Here is a 26,025-nt window from a genome sequence, read left to right on the forward strand (position 1 = left end):
GTCCTAACAGATCCATTTGGGAGCTTTGACCTCCCCTTTCGTGCCCATCTGGAATTGGGGAGCTGGCTCTTGATGAAAGTGTCGTGAGAGACGCGCGCTTCCTTCTTGAGTCGTCTGGGTTCGGCTGCGCAACTATGAGCGCCCCAGGAGAGCCAAAGCCACGCGCTGGGCGGCGGGATCCTCCGGCCTGGACGGCTGCCAGGCTGGATCTCCCTCCTCCCTCTCCGGCTCGCTTCCTCTGGGCGGGGGATAGCCGCCCCTGGAGCTCTCTGCTCGGGCAGGAGCGCATTTCCCCTCCAGGATGATCGCGACGCGCCTCCCCGGACGGTCGCCGCGGAGCAGCAGGCAGGCGCCTGGATGGGGCCCCCCAACAATGCCACGCCGGGGCTGCGGCTGGTGCGTATCTCGCGTCTCCTCTTGTCCTCCCTGCTTCCGAGGTTTCGCTTCCAGGGGCGGAAGGGGAAAGGGAAGTAGCCCGGGCAGGGAAGCTGGACTGGGCGGCCTCCGCCCGACAGAGAGCAAAGAGGGCTCAGGAGAGTTTGCTGTGAGGTCCTGTGTGAGCTGAGGCCTCGATGGAGGGAGGGAAGACCAAGATCCGAGCAGGGTCAATGTAGGAAAGGGAGCTAAGGCGACGTTTATTATTTATTTATTTGTTTGTTTGTTTGTTTGTTTATACCCTGTCCATCTGGCTGGGTTTCCCCAGCCACTCCTGGCAGCTCCCAACAGAATAATAATAATAATAATAAATAATAAAGCAACACAACATCAAACCTTAAAAACTTCCCTAAACAGGGCTGCCTTCAGATGTCTTCTAAAAGTCAGATAGTTGTTTATTTCCTTGACATCTGATGGGAGGGCGTTCCACCAAGAAGGCCTGCTGCCTGTTTGGCCTTCCCACCAGCTTTCAGGAAAGTTGTCCTATCAAAGCAGCATACAAGTAATCTTCAGTGGTGTATTCGGTTTGGTAATGAGGGGAGATGGTCATAGATCTCAAGAACCATGTTGAGGTTTACAGAACATGATGCCACCTGGGAGGTGGAGATGTTTGAAAAGGAATCCTGGCAAGTCACAGAGGGCTGGGGGAATTGCTTTCCCTGTTGCTTGAAATTCGTTTCAAACTACAATCCTCATGGCATCCCACATTACTAATCTTTCATATGGTAAGTTGCCTGTAATGGGGTGGGTGGGGAGGAAGCTAATACATTTAATATTAATAATAACAATTCAATACTACTACTACTACTACTACCACCAATACTAGCTGAGACGTTTTCATCCTCAAACTTAATTTTGCCCAGAATATGTTGCAAGGCAAATGTAGTTTCTGGAGGCTTTTTTCTTCTGTCTTCTGGAGCTCTTCCAAATGAGTCTGTCTGCTCAGCCAGCATTTGCCAGTGCACATGGGGTGCTTTCAGGAACAGTGCGGGTGGCACCAGCCCAAAATAAAGTCTGCTTGAAAATTAAATAATGACTCTCCCGGGCTATCTCTTTCTCAGGGCACTGCACCAGCTCCTGCTGTTTCTGCTATGTTACATTAACGGTGGGCAAAGCAGGAGTCTGGACAGGCCCTAGGAGCCAAGCCAGGAGGGTCATGTGTTTCTAGCACAACAAGGGGATTCCGTGGCCAGTTGCACGTTCTCCATCCTATTGTGTCGCCGGCTGCTAGTTTATGGGGTTTGGGTGAAGGTTTTTGCTGACAACGTTCAGTGGGGATTATTGGGCAGGCCACATGTACACAGCCTTTGTTTGGGCCTTTTCTTCTCCCTCCCTGAAAGTGTAAGGTTAATTGGGGCCCCAGAGATAAAAAAAAAAATTATAATTGTGCAGTGACAAGAGTTTTTCATAGGAAAGGTCAGGAGAGAGTAATAGCATCAGAATGAGCCTGAGGACAGCAAATTGGCAATGAGGCGTAGGGATTATACCACAATTGCACTAGGAGAACATCTTACAAGACATGTCTTTAAATTACATCAAGAACTTCTATGAAGGATGTGTAAGTATGGATGGGATAAGAAGTACTAGAGAAAGAATAATAATCTCATTATGAGGACAGGTTTTCAGGGTTGGTCGCAAACAATTTATGAACTACAGAGGTTCAAAACAACATCCCCAGCATACAAAATGGCATTTTTCTTCAGAGAAAGCATGTTTTATTACTAGCATTTTCCTCTTGCTCTGCAGCAAGTCTTACAAATGCTGCATATAAGCTGACATTACTTGTAAGACTAAATAAGAGTTGATTTTAATGATACCATCGTATTTGTTGCATCAGTAAGTGATCAGAACTGTATGTGAAACACCGTATGGGAACCTGTATGGCTGGTCTGTATGTGTGGAACAGCTTGATGTATGAAGATTGCCAGTTTCTGAAGTTGCATACTGGAATAAGAAAATGATGGATCTGGAGTACATAGGTGTTGTCCCCGGAGTGATGAGTCACAGGTTACTGGAGGGGGAGGGGAAGCTTTATAAAATAATCCCTTAGATGAAATCTCTGTGAAGGGAGCCTTCTATAGCATGACGGTACGTGTGTTGGCCAGGGTCCAAAAAAAGCCTCCCAATAGGCATCTGATGCAGTCAGAGAGGGACTGTGATTGGAAGAGAAAATCAGTTGATATTTACTGTAAGAGGGGCTCTTCAGACGTCACCTCTTATGTGGAAATGCCCCCTTCAAATCAATGCTGGCCTTAGATTGACTTGAGTCAATGAAACTGACAATGTGTTTACTCACTGACTCAGTTATGCAGTACAACAGAGCTTTCAGATTAATGTTTGGTGAAGGGTGTGCAGAAAGTGTCTGCAATTCTGAACTATATATATATATATATATGCAGGTTTTGGTGTCCTCGGGTGTCTTCCCGTGTAAAAGTTGGGGTGTCTAGGCGACGTTTCGACGAGGTCTCACTCGTCATCTTCAGGCTGGTGCTTTCGGCTTCTTGTTACTGGAACAGAGCGGGATCTCAATGTTTGAGTTCCTATAAATACTGTAGAGGGGGTGTGGTGTCTAGCCTCCAATGTTCTGGGCAGAGAGGAAGTTCCCAGGCTAGTGTGCCTTTTCTTCTTTTGTTCCTTAATTACTTGAGAGATACCTTGAGTGATTTCTTGAGTGATATCCTGAGTACCACTTAGGTGGGTCATTAGGTGTGGATTAGTTGCTAAAGTCTTTGTGTCTTGACCTCTTGAACTTTGTGAAGAGTTTTCCTGAGAAGATGGCTGTATTGCACTTAGTTGTGCTTTGGCTTGGCTTCGTGTATAGGGGCGAGCTGTGGTTTTGTGGCTTGTGTCAGCCAGATCTGTGTAGGGATTGCAGGGGGGTGCAGCATCCGGAGGTGCCACCATGGATTGGCTACTGGATGGTGTCAGTAATTCATCTGTGGAGAGGGTCTGGGTTTGGGTCTGGTGTGGTTGATTGGTGTTGGCGTTCTGTGTGCCTCTGGATCTGGTGTCAGTTTTTGTGGAGAGGGCTAATTTCCAGATGTCTGGCAAGCGGGATGTGTCGTCACGCTTGTTCATGTTGTGAGGGTGTTTCTCTATCTCGATGGCTTCCATGATTATTCTCTTGTGGTGATGTTCCGTGTTAAAGAGCAATTTGGAATCTGCAAAATTAATTTCGTGTCCTGTTTCTTTCATGTGTTGGAAAAGAGAGGAAGTTTTTTCTTCTTTTTTGACGGCATTCTTGTGTTCTGCGATACGTGCATTTATTCGTCTGTTTGTTTGTCCAATGTACGTGGCTGGGCAGACTTTGCAGGGTATTTCATAGATCCCTTGGTTTTCCAACTGGATTTTATCCTTGGGGTTTCTGAGGATATTGGCTATTTTTTGGTTGGTGCAAAAGGCTGTTTTGATATTGTGTTTATGGAGGATTTTGCTAATTTTATCTGTAGTGCCCTTGATATAAGGAAGGAGGGCCATGCCATTGTTTTCTTCTGTGTCTTGGTTTTTGGGGGGTGTTTCCTTTTGGATTAGCTTCGTAATCCTGTTTTGCTGGTATCCATTGGCAATTAACACATTTGAGAGATTCTGTAACTCAGTTGTCAAGTGGTCTTTGTCAGCCAGGCGTTTGGTTCTGGAGATGAGAGTCTTGGCTACGGAGTTTATTTGTGCAGGGTGGTGGTGTGATTGTGCATGTAAGTAGCGGTTGGTGTGTGTTTTTTTCCGGTAGATAGTGTGTCCTAGGGAGCCATCAGGTTTTTTGTAGATTAGGACGTCAAGGAAGGGAAGTTGGTTGTTGGCTTCTATTTCCATAGTGAATTGTATTTTGGGGTGTAAGTTGTTGAGATGTGTGAGGAAGCTATCCAGTTTTTCCTTCCCGTGTGGCCAAATTACAAAGGTGTCGTCAACATATCTGAGCCAAAGTTTGGGTTTGTGTTCTGACTTGTCTAAAGCATTGGTTTCAAAGTGTTCCATGTACAGGTTTGCGATGACCGGTGAGAGGGGTGATCCCATAGGTGCTCCTTCTATCTGTTTGTATCTTTGTCCATTGTGGATGAAGTACGTGTTGGTTAGGCAGTGGTTGGTCAGGTCCAAGATGTATTCGGGGGGATTGTATTTGTTTTGAATAGCTGTCAAGGCTTCATTAATGGGCACTTGTGTGAAGAGAGATGCAACATCGAAGCTCACAAGTAGGTCATTAGGATGTAACAAATGTAACAAAATCCACCCTGCACTCTGGGACAAATGCAAACAACTAGCCGTCTGGAGAGCTGAAACGGAGACCTCACATAAGACAGACACACACACCAACAAACTCCACAAACTAGAGAAACGCCAGAAGCCCGGCCACCCTCCACAGCAACCCATGAAACAAACAGTACATAACATATCAGACAGGATCCTCACCACAACTGAAACCAAAGTACTCTCCAAAGGTTTCAACTTTGCAGTCGCCCCGAGACGCATCCCCACGGAAAACATCATATGCGGAGTCGAAGCTAGCCTAACCAAATTCAACCCAGATGAAGCCAATAAAATCAGACTTGAAGTCACCAACATCCTCTGCTCCAGCAAACCACCCAGAAGCAATTTACACAAAGAAGAACAGAAAGCACTCACCAACCTGAGGAAAGACAACAACATAATCATTCTCCCAGCAGACAAAGGTAATGCCACAGTGGTGATGAACACATCGGACTACCAAGCAAAACTATCAAAGCTACTCCAAGATCCTGCCTACAAACCTATAAAAACAGATCCCACCACCTATCTGGAAAAAACCACCAAATCCAAAATAAAAGCCTCTCCTATCAGTGAAGAAATCCAGCTAAGAATCATCCCCAGAGAAAAATCATCCAGATGCCCCAAACTCTACGGCCTCCCCAAGATACACAAAGAAGGAACACCACTCAGACCAATAGTCAGCTCCATAGGCTCACCTCTACAAAATCTCGCTAAATTTCTCGCCAAGCAACTTCAGCCCTATGCAGAATCCATCTCTTCACACGTACCAAACTCCTTCCAGTTCATAGAAACAATAAAGAAGCAAAACCTACATCCTAATGACCTACTTGTGAGCTTCGATGTTGTATCTCTCTTCACACAAGTGCCCATTAATGAAGCCTTGACAGCTATTCAAAACAAATACAATCCCCCCGAATACATCTTGGACCTGACCAACCACTGCCTAACCAACACGTACTTCATCCACAATGGACAAAGATACAAACAGATAGAAGGAGCACCTATGGGATCACCCCTCTCACCGGTCATCGCAAACCTGTACATGGAACACTTTGAAACCAATGCTTTAGACAAGTCAGAACACAAACCCAAACTTTGGCTCAGATATGTTGACGACACCTTTGTAATTTGGCCACACGGGAAGGAAAAACTGGATAGCTTCCTCACACATCTCAACAACTTACACCCCAAAATACAATTCACTATGGAAATAGAAGCCAACAACCAACTTCCCTTCCTTGACGTCCTAATCTACAAAAAACCTGATGGCTCCCTAGGACACACTATCTACCGGAAAAAAACACACACCAACCGCTACTTACATGCACAATCACACCACCACCCTGCACAAATAAACTCCGTAGCCAAGACTCTCATCTCCAGAACCAAACGCCTGGCTGACAAAGACCACTTGACAACTGAGTTACAGAATCTCTCAAATGTGTTAATTGCCAATGGATACCAGCAAAACAGGATTACGAAGCTAATCCAAAAGGAAACACCCCCCAAAAACCAAGACACAGAAGAAAACAATGGCATGGCCCTCCTTCCTTATATCAAGGGCACTACAGATAAAATTAGCAAAATCCTCCATAAACACAATATCAAAACAGCCTTTTGCACCAACCAAAAAATAGCCAATATCCTCAGAAACCCCAAGGATAAAATCCAGTTGGAAAACCAAGGGATCTATGAAATACCCTGCAAAGTCTGCCCAGCCACGTACATTGGACAAACAAACAGACGAATAAATGCACGTATCGCAGAACACAAGAATGCCGTCAAAAAAGAAGAAAAAACTTCCTCTCTTTTCCAACACATGAAAGAAACAGGACACGAAATTAATTTTGCAGATTCCAAATTGCTCTTTAACACGGAACATCACCACAAGAGAATAATCATGGAAGCCATCGAGATAGAGAAACACCCTCACAACATGAACAAGCGTGACGACACATCCCGCTTGCCAGACATCTGGAAATTAGCCCTCTCCACAAAAACTGACACCAGATCCAGAGGCACACAGAACGCCAACACCAATCAACCACACCAGACCCAAACCCAGACCCTCTCCACAGATGAATTACTGACACCATCCAGTAGCCAATCCATGGTGGCACCTCCGGATGCTGCACCCCCCTGCAATCCCTACACAGATCTGGCTGACACAAGCCACAAAACCACAGCTCGCCCCTATACACGAAGCCAAGCCAAAGCACAACTAAGTGCAATACAGCCATCTTCTCAGGAAAACTCTTCACAAAGTTCAAGAGGTCAAGACACAAAGATTTTAGCAACTAATCCACACCTAATGACCCACCTAAGTGGTACTCAGGATATCACTCAAGAAATCACTCAAGGTATCTCTCAAGTAATTAAGGAACAAAAGAAGAAAAGGCACACTAGCCTGGGAACTTCCTCTCTGCCCAGAACATTGGAGGCTAGACACCACACCCCCTCTACAGTATTTATAGGAACTCAAACATTGAGATCCCGCTCTGTTCCAGTAACAAGAAGCCGAAAGCACCAGCCTGAAGATGACGAGTGAGACCTCGTCGAAACGTCGCCTAGACACCCCAACTTTTACACGGGAAGACACCCGAGGACACCAAAACCTGCATTCCTGTACCCGTGAAAATCTACGAAAGCATATATATATATATATATATATATATATATATATATATATACACACACACATTATTAAGATACATCTTGAATACTACTAATGCTTTTGATTCCTCCCTGCTCCCCGTTCTTTCCTACTTAACCTCCATGTGATTATTTACAGCTTAGGCCTCCAACAGTGGTCGGTCAATTCCACACACTCTTCTTTGGCTCAGTCCGAATGTTTTTCCTTGGTGTTTTGGGTTTTGCTGTCTACGGCAATGAAGCCTTACACTTCAGCTGTGAGCCAGACAAGAGGGATATTAATCTATTTTGTTACAACCAATTCAGACCTATAACCCCACCGGTAAGTCTTCTTTTCTCTTGTAAAAGGTAGGATGTAGCCTATGACATTAGTCAAAATGTCCCTGAAAGATTTAAGGGCACCGAATGAAGTTGTAGGCTGAGATGGTAGCATTTTGAGCAGTGCTACTTCAGACTGCAGGCAGGCAACTGAGAGCATAAGTGGTGACATGCTAGACCAGCATAAAGGCCTATCCAATCCAACTTCCTGTTCTCAGAATGGCCAATCAGAATACCCACAAGCAGAACATGAATGCAAAAGCAGTTTCCCATTTGTGATCACCAGCAACTGGTATTCAGAGGCATATTGCCTTCAGAATTGGAGCCACTGACGGCCTTACCAGCTACACATTTGTCTTAAGTCTCTTTTAAATCTATCCAACTTTGTGGCCATCACTGCATCTGGGGGTAGCAAATTCCATAGTTTAACCATGTGCTGTGTTTTGTCTGTTCTTAAATTCTCAACTTTCATTGCATTTTCTGAATGCTCCTGAGTAGGAAGAATGGGAATGAGCAGGGGTACACACCTGTTTTGTCTGCTGAAACTGACCCTTTCTTTGCACTGTTCTCTACATCTTAGCTCAGATGTTTACATATGCTCTGTGAGAGGCAGATTTAGGGCAGTACAAGTGTGGGAGCACTGGACACACAGCCGAAAAAGACGCCTTCTCAAGGAGACTGATCAGCACTTCCCTGGCTCCGGGAAGGAGGAGTGCAAGCTCTGACAGGGTCCTAGAGTCCTCCTGCCTCCTTCCCAAAGCTGGGCAAGTGCTTGTTGTTAGTATAATAACATCCATGTGCACTGTGCTTTCCAAAATCAGAAGACAAATCCATGCTCCAAAGAGCTTACAATCAAGAAAACAACACAAAAGAAGCTAAGGGACATAGGAGCTGCCTTATACTAAATCAGAAAATTGGTCTACCTAGCTCAGTATTGTTGGCATTGACTAGCAGAGACCTTCCAGTGTTTCAGGCAGCGAATCTTCCCCAGCCCTTCCTGGACATGCCAGGAACTGAAACTTTGAGGCAGGCATAGGCAAATTCGGCCCTCCAGATGTTTTGGGACTACAACTCCCATCATCCCTAGTTAACAGGACCAGTGGTCAGGGATGATGGGAGTTGTGTCCCAGAACATCTGGAGGGCCAAGATTGCCTATGCCTGCTTTGAGGCATTCACTCTGCCTCACATGAAGGTCACTGAAATGGAGGCAAAGCCAAGCATGGAAAAGTAAATTAATAGAAGAAACTGGTATATGAAAGCAACAAATGAAGTATGTATACGAACAAAATCAATCATGCAAGTGCTAAAATATACTGCATTAAAACTGACTCACAGAGCAACCCACCACTATGCCAGCACATCTGCCATATTCTGTAGCCTCTCAGTTGACTTATCATGAATATAGGGTTGTGCCCTTAGTTTTTAGGAAGCTTAACAGTGACTCTTTAATGAGAAGGTGTGGTGGTGACTTATCAACCACTACCAATTTTCCCAGCAACATGAGGTCCTCGGAGACTATAGGGTGTGTTATTTGGTACATGCTTCATTCCATAGGCAACAGAAGTGGTTCAAAAAGTATTGCCAGCTGTCCTTGCCTGAATTAAATATCTGTCCCGGAACATGACACAGAATCTTCTGCAACACGTGGAAGGGAGTTTCCAATGGTAGAAAGTCAGAAAACTAGCAGTTTCCTTTTGGTTTTATCATTAAATTGATAAACATCAAATAGTAATGAACCAGCTGAAAGGAAAAAGTTAATGAACTGTGAAACTAACCTTTGGAGCAAAGGATAACAGTGATTTTTCATATGAATGCTATTTTTAAAGTAGTATTTTAAGATTATCTATGTCCTCTGATAAAGAAAAGCAGTCACAAGACATTCTGGTTGATGTCTGTTATCAGGTAGCACAATATAGTGATAAATGATTTGACAGCCAAGTTTCTGCTATACTTTAGGTATTCTGGGCTTTACAGCTAGTGACCGTACTGGTACCTGGAGCCATTTTCCACCTTTATGCTGCATGTAAAAGCATCGCTCAGGAAGATATCCTCCAAAGACCTGCCTACACCGTTTTTTATATTCTTTCTGTTCTGTTAAGGATCATCCTTGAAGTTGTGGCCTTTTGGCTTCAGAGTCAGCTCTTTGGTTTCCAAGTGAATCCACTCTACAGATGTGATGCAGGAGCCCTTGATAAAAAGTTTAATATTACCAGATGCATGGTACCAGAACACTTTGAAAAGACTATCTTCCTTATTGCTATGTACACATTTACTGTGATTACTATTATGTTGTGTATTGCAGAGATTTTTGAGATCTTGTGTAGAAGGTTGGGCTTCTTGAATAGTCAGTAACTTCAGTGTTATAATGAATTATTTCTATTTGTTTATCATAACATTTTTTGTACAAAGAGCAGAGTTATCCATTTGAAACAAAATTAACTTTCTTTAAATAACAAAGTCAAGTTGCATCTTAAAAATATGTATTTAAATATCAGCAAACCTCTACAGGGAATTCTTCATTATGACTTTTTTTTACTCATAAATTTTACATACCATATTTTCCCATCTATTTTGGGGGACTCCGATTTAAGAAAATGGGGGGAGATGGCCCCCATGTATAAGACACCCCCACCATTGGATATTATATTTTAGGGAGGAAAACCTAGTCTTATACACGGAAAAATATGGTGTATATATCACACACACACACACACACACACAGAGAGAGAGAGAGAGAGAGAGAGAGAGAGAGAGAGAGAGAAAGTATGCAGCACCTTAACCTATAGCATGTGAAACCCTGCTGGGCTTACTCCCTTGTCTAAGAATACTTATCTGGAACTAAGTGTCATGGAACTCAGTAGGATTTGCTCCCAAGTAAACAGGTATAATATTGTGACTGTGGATGTTTCGGACGTGGATGCATGTGGATGTAATGGTGCCCTTGAGGTCTCCCCCTGGCGACAATGAAGCCTCTGAACTGCATCCCCTCCATATGCCCTCTTGGTCATGCAGTGGTTACCCCTTTTCCCCTTGAAAAACCATAGAGCTGAAGGAGGAAGTTGGAAGAGTGACACTCTTTCCCACTTCCCCTTTCAGCTCTAAGCGCTTTTAAAGGTTTAGATTCATTTGACTGGAAGTGGCCAGAGGGAGGGGTGTGCATGGCACTCACTCAAAAATCTAAATGTGCCCTGAAAGGGTTGGCAATCTGTGGATTTGAATCACACAGTGAAAATCATACATCTATAACCTGACTGATTCTGGAAAGGCAATGTAGAACACATTCTTTTATAGGGATTAAGGCAAATTAGTGAGGGGAAAAATCTATTTAAAATATATGAAATCTATATTGGCTAACACCCTGTGTTTTCTACAATTAAGGGGAAATCCCATGTTTTGCATGTGACCATTTAAGCTGGGGGTGGCCACAGTGACCCATGGCCAGTCTTCTGGGGACTGCATGCAAAAAAGAGAGTGACCAAAGTGCAAAAGTGGATGTGGCCAATTTTTAGGAGATATTTTGGAGGTCTCGGGAAAGGGTCACAAAAAGCTTCTGACAATAAAGTATCAAAGCAGAGCACCTGTGGAATTGGTCAGTAAAAAACTAAATTAAAATATTTTTATGGGAAATTGTGAGGCCTTGGGAGCCCTAAAACTTTTGACAACACAGTACCCCAGATAGTGACCTAGGCGAACAGTCAGTAAAAAGAAAACTAATTAGTACAGGCCAGGGAGGGGGTCATGAACATTTTTGGCATCATGGTAACCCAGGGGAGCAGTCAAAAACTTTTTTTGTTAACCCCCAAGTCAAACGAACTAACAATTAATACTCAAAGACAGAACAATAAACAAACCAGAAGCATTTTGTGTTGCTCTAACTACCATCAGTGATGAATATTGAGACTTCACTGTATAATAATTGCTTTAATTATGTGTTGTTTCTGTACAAAGTAAACTTATCTGCGCTATTTACCACTTGTAATGTGCCTTTAAAACCACAGTTGTGAGACAGATCGCTAACCTTATTCAATTTTTCATGCCTTAACACTTGCTTAACTTTAATATAAGACTTTGATAAATGTTCTTCACTCCAAATGTTTTATATTCCTTGCTTGTATAGTAACTTGCCAGAGATATTTTATGCACAGAAAATTATCTATGGTGGGGAGAAAGAGACCTTATGCAGTATTTCCTGTAGATAAGCAGAAATAATGGCATAAAACACCCGTTTGTGTTTTATATCAGCATAGGTTATTAGCCTGATGGACAGAGCAATGTAATACTGTCATGCCAATTGTTCTAGTTTCAAATAAGGTTAAACACTTCTGCCATTTTCCTGACATGTGACCTTGGGCAATTCACTGGACATGCTAACTTTCCATTCTGCTTCTTGATTTATTACTGTCATCAAGAGTTTTTGAAGTATTCACAGAGAAAGGTTGCTACTTACAATACTGAGAGCCACAGAATTCTCAAGCAAAAGCCTTTGGGCCTTACCTGAATACAGTTCAGCAGTAATTAAGGAATTTTTTTAATCACCTGCAAAGTAAATAATCTCAAAATGATTCTTTTATGGGCCAAATGTTAAATTTAGGGCCTTTCTGTGTGGTCAGAAAAAGCATCTCCCAAACTCATTGTGTCCTGTGTGCGGTATTCCTACAAGCCTAATCCATGTATACTAAGTGCAATTATTGCCACAAACTGGAGTGCGCATCACAGACAGCACTTGTAAGATTTGCCATCTAATATGGAATTTACAGAATAAGCGAAATTCAGCCTTCAAGTCACCTTGAATTAAAGAGGGACCATGGCTGAAATATGTTACATTGCAGACTAAAAAAAATAACCATGATATATAATGTAATTTGTTCCGCCCCCTCCCCCCTTTCCTACAAATAGACAGCAAAGCATGGAAGAAATCCGAGGACAAACCAAAAAATTGCCACGCTCAGCTGTACCCATGCACAACTTGGACACAACCAGGTCAGTTGTGCATCATCTGGCAGACAGTGTTCAACTTAAGAATACATCCATAGCTTTAAGCCAAATGCACAACCTTCCTTGAATGAGGCACTTGCATGCTTGCTCTAAGTGCATCTTCAGCATGAGATGTAACTCTCACGCCTTCTTTCTGTCTTCCAGCCCCTGTTGTATCTTCTGCTTGTTCAGTTATCAATTCTAAGCTTCTCCATGTGCAGCTCGGCTTCTGAGTTCAGGTTTTTTTAATGCAGTGTTCATAGAACAAACTGCATGCACACAGGAGCTATGAACAATATGCAGTCATCTTCCCAGTATCTGCACTACCATGTTGTCTTTCTATAAGCCAACAGACAAACAATTTAAAAAGGGAGTATTAAAGGTACTTATTGGTTTGCATAAGCAAGCAAGATAGGCAGTGGTTGGAAGGAAGGTAACAGAGAAAGCTGGACTTGGTAGCATCTCCAAATTCCACACACATGGCGTAGGGCAGTGATGGCCAAACTTGGCCCGCCAGCTGTTTTGGGACTACAATTCCTATCATCGCTGACCACTGGTCCTGTTAGCTAGGGATGATGGAAGTTGTAGTCTCAAAACAGCTGGAGGGCCAAGTTTGGCTATCACTGGCGTAGGGGGTCCATGTCCTCTTTACAATCTATGTACATAACTTAGAATTTAAAATAAAAGATAAGAAAGGGACTTTAAAAGAAAGGGATTTGAAAGTTAGCTTATTTTGCAAAACTCAGGGGAAATTCCCAGAAGTTATTATCAGTAGCTGAAACATTATTTATACAAAGGGCTCAGAGTGGCACTTTTCCGAAACCCTATAGGTTAGATTATGAGAAAGATTATGATATGCCCAAAGTCATGCAATGAACTTCAGAGACAAGTGGGGATTTGAACACGAGTTTCAAGCTGCTGCCCCGTGCTGGCTCCTATCTGACATCTGAATAATCTGTAAAGGTAACCCTTTAATCCACAATTACAAAATCAGCTCCACTGTTTTTAGTTGGTACAAAAGGAGTGCAAGATTGATATCTAATGATCTTTCCTGTATAGATAAAAATATAGCATTTGTGATCCTATGTTCTAATTCAGTTTCTACTATTGTTGAATATTTTGTCTTTCTACGTGGATAGGAGTTACATTTTATGCAAGTACCATGTTACGAAAACTAGGTTTAGAATAATAAAAATGTAGAGTTGGAAGAAATCCTGTGGATCCTCTAGTGCAACCCCCATCAATGCAGGAGTCTCAACATGTGGTTCCCCCACCCAATTTGAAACCATACTGGGCTCTGCTTAGGTTTGCAAATGTGGCAGCAGTTTTATTGCTGCACCACAGGGGTGGTTTGTCAACTCTTTTAAAACCAGCTTGATCTGAAGACATGAACAGGGGTAATGCTATGAAAAGCACCACTGGGTAATTTCTCCAGATTGCACTCTTATTAAAGTGACAGGAACTGGACAGCTGTTGTTTCTGGATTATCTAACAATCCTACTTTAAATGGTTTGATGTATTTTGTTCAATTGCTATGTGTGTATTATTGTATCATCTATCCATCCATGTTTATACGTATACACAAAAGCTGTTTTATTTCAATTTAATGTATGATCTCAGGTACAATAAAACTTTTTATGCATAACAGTATGGTGTGAGTGAATATATTAAATGAAATCTATTCCTGTACTGCATATTTCAGTGAAAATAAGAATGTGAAGTATGAGAATGTCAAAATCCATCCTGATTTCTGCACATGGTTGAACAAGTTGCATGAAAAGCAGCATGTGTGCTTTCACAGAGGCACAGTAGCCCTGCCCCTATCTTGCAAAACCAAACAACCAAAAACCACAGGGGTTTAATGGTGTGAAAAGAAAACGTAAGAAGTGCTTAAAAGCAGCTTTTCTTTCTTTTTTCTTTTTTGCTTTGTAGTGCTGCCATTTTTCTCCTGGCAGAGCTTCTGCCAGAAAAAGGTGTATGATGGGCAGGTTTTCAGTAGGTAAAAAGTTTACCATTCCTGCATAGAATAACTACACCAGCTGAATATCTGCCAGTTTATCAGAAAAAGGTGGTCAACTCTGACAACATGCTCCACTCTTGGGTGGCATTTCTCATGGTTACCCTCCCACCTGCTGCAATCCAACTGCATTGCAGCAGTCTTGTCATCTTCACCCCTTTACACTTATTATTATCTAACATTTGTAATAAGGTGTCCAACATTTGCTGAGTGCTGTACATCTTTTAAAAGATAAGACAGTCCCCACCCCCAGGCTCCCACTCTAATATGGTACAAAAGGAAAAAGAAGAAGGGAAGAAGAAAGAGGAAAACAGGCGTTGGAGCAGCTGCTTCTTTACTAACCAATACTTGGGCCAAGTTGGTCTATCCCATGCCTTGATGTTCTTCCTGGGAGGCAGGCAGTGCAGCCTTCTAAAGGCCCCTGGTGTCCTGGCTCCTGACAGAGCCCCAAGTGAGCATTAGCACAATTTCTCCTGTGAGCATCAATTAACAACCCAAACAACTGATGGGTAAGATGGAGGGTGCCCATTAGCTCACATGGCTTTAAAAGGCCAGCAAAATTAGGAACAACAGAAGCTGTCTTATACAGAGTTAAACTCTTGGTTCATCTAGATCAGTATTGTCTACACACCGACTGGCAGTGGCTCTCTGGGATTTCAGGCAGGGGTCTCTCCCAACCCTACCTGGAGATTGAACCTGGGACCAAAATTTTGTTTGCCACTGGGTTATGGCCCTTCACCAGATCTGACCGACCAAGTTTCCCACTTATGCAAGTAGTTAAAGGGGAACATTTATTGGATAAAGTTTCCTTTAGATGAGCGCACATTCAGAGACTTATAGTATTTTGGAAACATGTACAAAATACATAGAGAAAGCATAAATGCAGGCAAAGAAAGACATCTTGAAGGCAGATGATCCTGAGAGGGGGGCAGTAACACACCCACACCCCGGTGCTTCATGTGCACACCTTTGAGGGAAATAATGTTTTTTTTCAAATGTGCTTTAAAGGCATGGTGTGTGCGTGCACGTTAAGCAAATGTGCTTGTTGGGATGGGCTTAGCCATTTACAGTCGCAATGTTGGGGTTCAGTCGTGCCTTTGACAGAAATTTCAGGCAGTATTTCAGTAAGTAAACTGCTGAGAAGACATCTGGGCATTAAAAGATATATTACTTTCATAGTTACAGCTTTCCCCACTGCTGTATCTCAAAGATAGGGAAAATGCTGTGCCTGTTACTTTCTGTCAGCCTGTCACGAACTTTAACGTGCCCTGGAGCCTCTCCCATAACATTTTGGCATAGGGTGTTCCCCAAGAACGCGAAGGTGAACCTGGCAGTTACCCCTATATCGTGTCATTAAAACAATCAGGTATAAAAAATATGTCAGCGAGAGAATTTAAGCCGTCCCTCTTCCGCCGCACTTTCTCTTCTGATGGCATTGAACGTAATCATTCAAAGCGCTGCAACAAAAAAGCAGCGCAAGCGCCTCTTTAGACTTTCACGTTCCTTTCTCCGTCTCTCGACCCCGCAAATGGTGACTCCCGTCAAGCACCAAAGGGGAACCGGAAGTTTCTCCAGAAGCTCCTCCTGCAGCCCCTTTGCTTTGCTCCAGCTCGCCCGCTCGCGAGATGTCGCTGCAGCCACGGCGCGGGTCTCGCGTTGTTCCGCCCCAGTCCGCATGCGCGAAGCGGAGCCGGGCCCGCTACTTGTGTCGCCGCGCCGGAAGCGGAACTGACTGGGCTTTACAAAGGTTGATTAGTAGTAACGGCGGCGGCGGCGCTGGTGGTTTTCGCTAGCGAGCTACCTGCTTTGGGTTGAGTCCATAGCGCTATGGCGGCCTCGGGCCTCCCGCCGCTCCCCCCGCAGTTCAAGCCCATCCAGCACTTCCTGAGAACCGCGCAGGAGCTCGACAAGCGGGAGCCTGTGGTGGCCTATTATTGTAAGTGGAGGGGCCTCAAAAGGCCCTGTGGGGCCCCGCCCACTTCGAACCTCGCAGCCTCTGCGGGAGGGGCCTGGGGGGAGTCACACCCCTCGCCTCCGCCTTGTCACGTGGCAGCCACCCCGCCCATCCTGCCGTCTAAATGCAGGGTGGGTGGCCGCGAGGGGTGGGGGTGGGGGTGCACTGCGACGTCCTGAGTGAAGAAGCTTTTGGTTCAAGGTCCACCCACAATTCACAGCCCCAGACAAGTTTCTAGAGACTACATTATAAGTTTTTGTAAATTGTGTTTCTAAAAGAACTTTTGTTATTGACAAATGCCAATGTGTTTGCATTATTAAGTTTTTTTTGAATCAAAAATCATTTTAAGTTAGAGCTTAATAATTATTTCACTATTAATATACTTCTTAATTGTATTTCAGTTCAACAATTACTTTGATAAAATACATATTTTGTTATGTACAAATGGCTTTAAATACCTATTAGGTCCATAAATTACCATATAGCATATATTCAACTCAAAAAAAAAAAAAAAAAACCAGTGACAATTTGTTGTTGACAAAGGACAGCTGGATATATAAAGGGCCCCTTTACCTTCAGTAGCTTAGGGCCTCATCAAACCTAAATCCGGTCCTGGGTGGGAATCAGCAGTTGTCTTTCTTTCTTCCTCCCCTCCCTTTCAGGGCTGATCCAGATGTCATTGGGGACACACACACTTTGAACACTCTTAAGGCGCCTACAAGTGTTAAAACGCAAAGTGGTTGTGTGCTTCTCATTGTGTGTTTGTGAGTACAGTCGTACCTTGGTTGTCCAGCCATTTGAAAACCAAGGTGCGGCTTCCGATTGGTTGCAGGAGCTTTATTCACTCAGGCCTTTCGTAACTAAGCTGTGCCTTTGTGGTAGTGCTCAAAAAGGACTTCTCCTTTTTATTGTGTCATTAGATAAGAATAGTAGAGTTTTTGTGTGGTACACTGTTTTAAAATTGTCTGGGTTTTAATTGTTTTTGTGTATATTTTATCTTAAGTCACATTGAGATTTTGTATAAAGCAACCAGCAAATGTAATAAATTATAATAATAATAAACAAGCATCTCAAATTGGGGCCAGAAGCAAACTGGCAATCATTCTAGATCTTTTTAAAACTGCCTTAATGTGCATCTAGCCAGTGGTTCCTCTTTGTGTCCTTGCCACTGCATTCTGCACCAGTTTCCAGACATGTCTTCATGGGCAGCCCCATGTGGAGTGCATGGGCTACATGAGTACATGAACCAGGAAGTTATCTAGGGTGTGAATAACTGTGGCCAGCCATTCCTTGTCCAGGAACAGCTGGAGCCACCTATACCTCCAGTGACAGTACTGGAGCCAGGAGCACCCCCAAACTACACTTGATGAACCCAGGACACTGGGATGTCCTTGAGATCTCATGTGAGTTTCTGAGGCTTTGTTTGATAATACCGTAATCTGCATACTATCTCAGAGCCAAGATAATAAAAATTTCCTTTGTTTTTTGATAGTTGATTGATTCTATTTTCAACTTCAATCCCCTCCTACCCACCCCATTTGCTCAACTGGAAAAATATGTTTGAGTGCTTTAGAGTTTAGCAGCTCCTTCTCTAACAGGTGTATCTGTTAGCATATATGTTACTTTTCCCCAAAATTGAGTACACGCACCAGTACAGTCTTACATTGTTATAATACATTTCATGGTCTTAAAATAGTAAAGTAAGCTTTGCTTCAAGAAGAAAGCAAGTACTGCATATGCATTTTCTTTTACGGGGGGGGGGGGGGGACTTCGCCTGGAAAAAAATGAGTTCTTCTTTTCATTACTTCAAATTTTCTGGAAACTACATCTCTATCCCTGCCCAGCATTTCAGTACATTTTCTAAGATCAGCACATTCTTCATATTTCCACTTTGTTTTGAGTGGCTGCTCCAGAACTGTAGAACTTGGTTCCATTGCATACTTAACTATAGTTACACTGTTCTTCAAATTATATTTATAGTGGAATTCTTTATGTGTCTCCTTTGAAGTTGAGTTTGACAAGGATTACTCACTTAAGTAGGTATGGGGTTGCAGTAGCTATAATGGTTAGGGCTGTATGGGAAAGGAGGTGGTATTGTGCTATGGTACTCATTGTGTTCAATGTTATATACTTTCCACTTTTTAAGAGATTATATGAGAGTTCACTGTGCTAGGAAATTTTTCTAAAGCAAATTTTGTTCAGAACACTACATGATAGAAGAAAAATGAGCTGGTTGCAGAAGGTGGAAATGTAAAAATACAATTTTCATACTAATCCATTATATCCCTGTGACTTGATTAAGGGCTGTGCAGATTGATTGTTAGAGCTACTAAATTGATAGCAATATATTTCCATTGTTTTATACTCAGATCACAATTCATGTGATTAATTACTGCTGTTCAGAACTAGTGAAGTGGCTATCAGAAGATGAGCAAATAGAGAAAAGAGTGCCTTTACCCTGAAACCAGTTGTGCAAGTTTTTGCTGCTAGACAAGTGGGACTGAACTGGAGAACCAAGCAGCCTGAGTGGTGGTTGCTGGGAGGGGGCAATTATAGCCAAGCTTTGCCTTTTTCATAGCTGCCACCCACCAAATCAACATTTTCATTGAGCAGCAACCCAAAGATCTTTTTCCTGCTTAGCTACTACCAGTTTAGACTCCATTATTCTGTGGCCACATTTACACTGTATACTTAAAGTATTTTGATAGCACTGCAGTTTTGTTAAGGGTGCAGAGAGTTGCTAGGAGACCCCTATTTCCTCACAGAGCTGCAATTCTCAAAATGGTTTAATGATCAGTCCCTCTTCACAGGGAACTATGGGAATTGTAGCTTTGTGATAAGTGTTTTCTGGAAAATCTTCAGTCAGAACAATTTGCACAGGAAAATGTACATTTTGGCTTTGGAAAATGTTATAATGTCCTAGATAGTGTTCTAGCTTAGGGTGCTTATTTTACTTTTATTTAGTAAACACAGCTGTACTCCCTGACACTGCCAAGCTTGCCTTACATTATATTTGTAATTAGCATCCATTCATTGTTGCTAATGAACTTATTAAATTGGTGTTTTTTTCTGTGTAAAAATAAAGCACTTGGCTTAATGCAGGCATGTCCAAAGTCCATATCAGGGGCCTAATCTGGCCCGCCGGTCGGTTTAATCTGGCCCCTCAACAACTTCAATCCTAAAAAATGCATGTTCACTTCATCAAATCTGGCTGTCTTTGAAAAAAGTTTGGACACCCCTAGCTTAATGTAAGTGCCGCAAGAGCAGACCTTCTGATTTTTCAAGTGACTGTGTATCATTTTTCAGATCATGAGTCATTACAGTCAGTAGTTGTGGTTTGCCTTGTGCTTTCTCTTGGGTTCAGCATAGAGAATAGAAGTTGTAGGTATGATGGAGAGCTGAAGATGGTTGCTTTTTGAAGTATAGTTAACTTCTGTCCGCCTTATCAATTAGAATAGAAGACTTGCAAACTTCATTTACAGTAGCACATATAACTCGTTCTTTTCAAATGTGTTGTAAAACAAGCTGCTGTATTCAGAGAACAGCATGTTCTTAGTTCATAGTTCATAGCTTGCAAACTGCATATGCAAGTTATTTGATGCAGTTTCAAACACTACCCTGTCCCTCAACAGCATATAATTAATTGGGGCCAGGGCAGACATTGGCAGACTGGTACCTACAGTCATAGAATGGTGGGACATGAAGTGAATTCCAGTTTCTCTCAGAGATCATTATGCCACCTTCCTTGCACTGCTTGTGAAAGGACAATTTGATCTCTTTGTGCCACATCTGCTCCTCATTCTTTCAGTATATATTTATAGAGATGTGCAGGTCACCCAGAATAAGTGATGGTAAACTTCAGCCCTTGAATTAATTGCCAGGGAGATTAAAAAATTGTTGTTTAGTGCTTAATTAGATAAAGTAACAGGATATAGAGAAAACCCATTGTGCGCAGAAAGGGCTTGTGTTCACATATTGGGTGGGGGTGCTCATTGTTTGGGCGTCACTTGATCTCCATCCCTCAAGAATGTAGGGGGACGGATCCGGGAGAAACAAATGAAAGCCCCTATGAGTTTCAATGTATGTACCCTGTGTCTTGAAGGCATTACGTTTTGTTTCCTAGCCTCTGGAACTGACTCCAGTGATGTAGAGTGTGAATGTAGAAAGAGGCATTGTAATGGTCTGAAGTTACTGCATAACTTGTATTAGATGTTTTGGAGAGGGACCTCCAGAAGGAGATTGTCAGGAGGCGCTGTCATTTTTGGCAATTTTTTGTGCAATGTAGTTCACCCTAAAAGTCAGTGTGGAGTTGATAAGTTGATGACTTCAGGTTTTAAGTTACAGTGAGTTGTGAAAATGTTTCTCTGCACCACCAACCCGGCAGGGCAGAAAATGCTCCAGGAACAAGTGTGCATCAGATTTGTTTCATTATTCATTACTTATGTTTATTCTCTAGAACAATGTTTGCTCATTTGGGAAATAAACTGTTTTAAGAACTTGTCAGCCAACTGTTAAAAGATAAAATCTATCCAGATTGTTGTGATTTCTCTCAGACTTTCTTTTAGTGTTCAGTGTGTGTAAACTCTTTAGCAGCAGTTGAAACAGCTTTCCACACGTAGGCAGTATCAGCACATTACTAAAGCAGCACATAGATCTTGAGATCTTAGTTCTTAAAAATCAAATTTTATGACATTGGCCAAACCTAGATTGCTTGCTAGGATCATGACTGCTGTGCCACTTGTTCCAAAGCACTCCCAATATGAGGATTTCAATGAAGGGTATGTTTTGGAAGCTGCAAATACTTGTCAAAGCGAATCTGTGGCTAACACACACTAATGTTAATAAATTCATTAAAAAATATTACCATGACAAAACAAGGGTTTGACAATGTTTGTTGTATAACATTTCTTTTTAACCCGCTGGTCACTAATGCAGAGCATACTAGTTAAGATGTTTAATCTTGCCACTTCAGTGCTTGAGTAGCAAATTGAGATATATATTGTTTGCTTTTGAACATGCGCTTGCCAAGTGTTCATGTCTCTCGCAATATTGGAACACAGTCAAGTGAAACACAGTTGAATGACTAGATTGACAAACATTCTGTAACCTTTGTTTTAACATTAAATGAAGCCAAGAATGGCCTGAGAGCAAGCAAGCACAGTATATGCTGGCTATAAGATGATGATGATGATTGATTATTTATTATTATTATTATTATTATTATTATTATTATTATTATTATTATTTCCTAAGTAATAAGCATGTGTATTTTAAAGCTTTTTTCAATTTTCAGTGTTTTGATTTTGTACAATACTTTGTTTTGTATGCAAGCACTTCTTAATTGTTGGGGGTTTTTTCTTCAAAACAAAAAACAAAATCATGTTTTGTAACCATTACTTAAAATGCTATTGTTTTGGAATGTTTAAAAGGAATGGCTTGGGAACAAGTACCTTAAAGATAACCCTCGCCTGCTCTCAAATGAACCCGTCTTGACTTCAAGATCACATCAAAGATGATGCTCTAAGTCTAAACCCCACCCCAGCAGCTGAAGTAAGGCAGTGATGAGAGACAAGGCCTTTTCAATTTATGGCATACCTTAGGAATTCACTTACCTGGTGCCATCTTTATTTTCTTTTGAGTGCCAGGTGACAGTCATATTTACTAAGGCTTTATTGTCTAATGCTGGAATTTTAAACTACAGTGGACGCTCAGGTTGCGAACGTGATCCATGCGGGATGCACATTCACAACCCGTGTCTGCGCACATGCGGGTTGTGATTTGGCACTTATGCGCAAAGCGCAATTTAGCCGCTTCTGCACATGAGTGACTGCCAAAACCCAGAAGTAACCCATTCCAGTACTTATGGGTTTCGGTGGTCCGCAACCTGAAAAAACGCAACCGGAAGCGGCTGTAAGCCGAGGTATGACTGTTCTCTGTGATTTATTGTATCTTTTTATGAGTTTGTGACTTCTCTAAACTGCTTTGAGAACTACAGCTGAAGAGTGGTTAACGGATAACTTAAGTAGAAATAAAAACTGATTTCTTAAAATGGTTTAAAATTTAATGTTAAGTTTTAGATCCATTGTATTAGTAGTGTGTTCTACTCAGGCTAATTTTTATACACTGGAGTCCAGAGCAGCTCCTTTTTCTATGGTATTTTATTATTTATTATTATTATTGCTCCTAGGAAACGTGGCTGAATGCAAGAGTTTGTCTTTAAGTTGCCAAAACATATTTTTTAGAAAAACATGCTGGTTTGAAATCAGTCTTCCTGATTTTACTTCATAAATACAAAGTAGGTTTTGTAAAGTATTTTAAAGTTGAAACACCCGTGGTTTCAACTTATATTTTCTGAGGCACTGCGTATATTCATCATCCCTGGGCATATTTTCATTTCTTTACATCATCCCTGAGCATAATTTCATTTCTTGTTCAAAATCATGCCAGCAGAAACTCTCACTCCAGTCATTTGTCACTATCTTGAAGAGTTTCTTTAGCAGCAGCTGAACAAAGATGAGTGGTGGTAGCACTACAGATAGTAGTACCATGTGAGGTATGGAGCATGCTTCAGTCACCTGCTTTGGCCACTTTGGAGTGCTCTGAATTGAGAAGAGAGGGTGAGAAATACTCCTTGAGAAAGCTAGGCAGCTCAATATACTGCACAGTGTTGCCTGCCCTCTTTTTGTCCTACTCTCACTGACTGCTTCATTTGCTCACCCCCTCCATTTATTTTTTCACTTTGTCCTACTCAGGATGTTTCCGCTAACCTTCCAGAAGTAGGGCATTCCATAAATTTGGAACATCTACTGAGAACATGGCTGGGATACAAATAGCTTCATTAGATATGCTCTAGGACTCGGCCATTTCCACTGGGGTTTTTATTTGTTCCCTTGAGCAAAGAGTAGGCTGTCACACAAACTGTTTTGGAAGATCCTTCTAGCTTCAGAAGTTTGCCATGCGACATGACACACAATGGATGGGTTGAGAAGAGCTTTTGTGTTGAGAAATATATGCTGAAAGCCCATGGGAAAGTAAAACTAGTTGCACAGTTGTTTGGATTCAGGTCCCTGCTTTATTTTTAAATCTCACTGATGTAGAGGAGATAGTACAGTGGTACCTCTGGTTAAGAACTTAATTCATTCTGGAGGTCTCTTCTTAACCTGAAACTGTTCTTAAACTGAAGCACCACTTTAGCTAATGGGGCCTCCCGCTGCTGCCGCACTGCCAGCACACAATTTCTGTTCTCATCCTGAAGCAAAGTTCTTAACCAGAGGTAATATTTCTGGGTTAGTGGAGTCTGTAACCTGAAGCGTATGTAACCTGAAGCGCATGTAACCCGAGGTACCACTGTCTTTATTAGTGACATTCATTAAGCTTTATTTTTTACAGGCCGTTTGTATGCTATGCAGACAGGTATGAAGATTGATAGTAAAAACCCGGAGTGTCGCAAATTTTTATGCAAGCTCATGGATCAACTTGAAGCTGTAAGTAGTTTTGTTGCTGTATTGTTAATTTTTGGCACTTGTATATAAAGAAGATTTCACGGAGAATAAATTGACCATAATGCTAGTGAATGTTCCACAAGAACACACTTAACAAATGCAGTGCACAACTAATCAGGCCTAATATAGCATTGTATGTTGATAGTATTATTTACTGCAGTAAGGTTTAAATTTGACTGCTAGATATCTCACATAGTTCCTGTATTGTTACATTCTGGCTCAGTTTCGATTATCCTACAAACCATTGTTTGTAGTATTGATGCTTCAATACTACAATAAATTCTCATTGAAACCAGTGAGACTTGATTCAGAGTAACTCTGGTTAGTATAGGGCTATGGGAATGTGTGCTGCCTCTTTTGCATCCTTGATAAACAAGGGAAGAGGCAAGGGATAAATATGAAGTACATGAGGCCATGACACGTTCCCAATCCTTAATTCAAAGAAACAGAATGTGATCTAAACTGCCCACTGTGTGCTGCCAGTTTATAGATGTCTGGCCTCTAAATTTTGTTTCTGTACTACTTGCAAAATAGACTGCCCTCCCAGTGTTTTCTGTACACTCTTGGCAGCTCAGGAAATATAAGGGTAGTCTAATATCCTTGCTTTTTGTTTTGTAAGGCGAAACTCAGGTTTCTTTAAATGCCAACAGTAAGTCTATTCAGGAGCCCTAAATCCACCTGTTGTAACTGTAACAGTGTTATTTACTTTGCTGATTTTATTAGGAAACCTGAAGCTTCTTGTACTCTGTAACATCTTTGAATTGAGGTCTTTGAATCGCAATGCACTGCTTGACTAAGCATTACCGTAAATCTTCAGGTCACTAGAGCAGTTAGGTTGAATCAGGGACTCTCATTTCATTAGCTCTTTATTCATATTAAATGTTGCAATCTGAATTACAGGAGGCAACTATTGAGTCCTATTGACCTTCCCTGCCTGTGACACAGGTTATGAGTTATATAGTGTTGACTCTTTATACAAAGTTTTATTATGTGCGGGTTAGGGAGGCAAAAGTGTCGTAGAACTTTTAGAAATCTGAACTGTGGCAGCTTAGCCACAGTCTGACTCTGTGGCACAGTATGTTGTTGTTTGAAAATCCTGAATATGTTTTGCTTCATTTTTTTTAAGGTTCATAGTTTTCATGGTTATGGATAAAGTTTAAAAACATTAGGCAATAAAAAAAAACCAGAGTGAGGATGAATGGTGATGACTGGTACTTGGTGACTGCATGGTGCCTATCCTTTCCAAGCACTGCTTCCTTTGTAGCATGTGCTTCATTCCTTAGTTTGCAATGTATATTCAGTTGCTAAAAATATACTCCCCAACACTCTACATGCCCCCCACCGAATAGATTGCACAAATAAAAATATTTGCTTAATGCTGTGAGGAGCTCTTCCACATCAGAAATTTGGAATGAGTGTGTGTTACACATCACCTCTAAGTTTCTGCCAATAACACTTGATAATGTTGATCTACATGGTAGCAACACTTAAAAGAGTTGCAGCAAGTACCAGAAGTCTCTTCTTGGTGGCCTCCCCATGTCAGGAGTAATTTGTTCAGATAGTGGCAGAAATATAGCCAGATCAAATGGGGGATGAGGGGTTATTGTAACTTTTTGTGCTTTTATCTTGTGAACTGCCCTGAGATCTTCAGATGAAGGGTGGTATATGAATTTAGATAGATAGATAGATAGATAGATAGATAGATAGATAGATAGATAGATATGGCATGGGGCTCAGTTAGCTATAAGAACAATGAGTGAGAAAAGGGCAACAAGTTTAATGGTTCTCACTGAGCTAAGATACCCGTGTGTGTGTTGTATGTAGGTCAAGGATCAAATAGTAGAAAGCTTTCCCAAGGAAAAAAATATAGTTTTCTATAAACAGAAAACTAGCATGTCAAGGAATCATCCAGGCTAGAACTCTTCTCTTA

The 26,025-nt window shown here is 41.9% G+C and overlaps 2 protein-coding genes across 3 annotated transcripts in view; both read left to right on the top strand.

Annotated features, from left to right (window-relative positions):
• Window positions 1-305: 305 nt before the first annotated feature.
• Window positions 306-10,142, top strand: GJE1 (gap junction protein epsilon 1). Its single transcript, XM_083734073.1, has 3 exons — window positions 306-396; window positions 7,469-7,651; window positions 9,605-10,142. Exons 1-3 carry the CDS (start codon window positions 358-360, stop codon window positions 9,998-10,000), a joined length of 618 nt encoding a protein of 205 aa, XP_083590199.1. The 5' UTR covers window positions 306-357; the 3' UTR covers window positions 10,001-10,142.
• Window positions 10,143-15,422: 5,280 nt separating this feature from the next.
• VTA1 (vesicle trafficking 1) overlaps window positions 15,423-26,025 on the top strand; it is a 29,465-nt gene continuing 18,862 nt past the window's right edge. Inside the window, exons 1-2 of one of the 2 annotated variants that reach the window (XM_083733979.1) lie at window positions 15,423-16,575; window positions 23,983-24,077. In XM_083733979.1, coding sequence (XP_083590105.1) covers window positions 16,467-16,575; window positions 23,983-24,077 — 204 coding nt within the window. In that variant the 5' untranslated portion in view covers window positions 15,423-16,466. Of the gene's footprint in view, window positions 16,576-19,398; window positions 22,331-22,400; window positions 24,078-26,025 lie in introns of those variants that run through there. The other variant, XM_083733980.1, reaches the window with a different exon arrangement.

Source organism: Podarcis gaigeae, assembly GCF_964106915.1.
Source record: "Podarcis gaigeae genome assembly, chromosome: 3".
In the NCBI taxonomy this organism is placed as follows: Eukaryota; Metazoa; Chordata; class Lepidosauria; order Squamata; family Lacertidae; genus Podarcis; species Podarcis gaigeae.

What these genes read in the sequence shown, in the direction of transcription:
- GJE1 (XM_083734073.1), top strand. Translation starts at nt 358, where the DNA reads ATGGGGCCCCCCAACAATGCCACGCCGGGGCTGCGGCTG. An exon ending in CCACGCCGGGGCTGCGGCTG is followed by an intron (nt 397 to 7,468) that starts GTGCGTATCTCG and finishes GATTATTTACAG; the next exon opens with CTTAGGCCTCCAACAGTGGT. An exon ending in TCAGACCTATAACCCCACCG is followed by an intron (nt 7,652 to 9,604) that starts GTAAGTCTTCTT and finishes GCTATACTTTAG; the next exon opens with GTATTCTGGGCTTTACAGCT.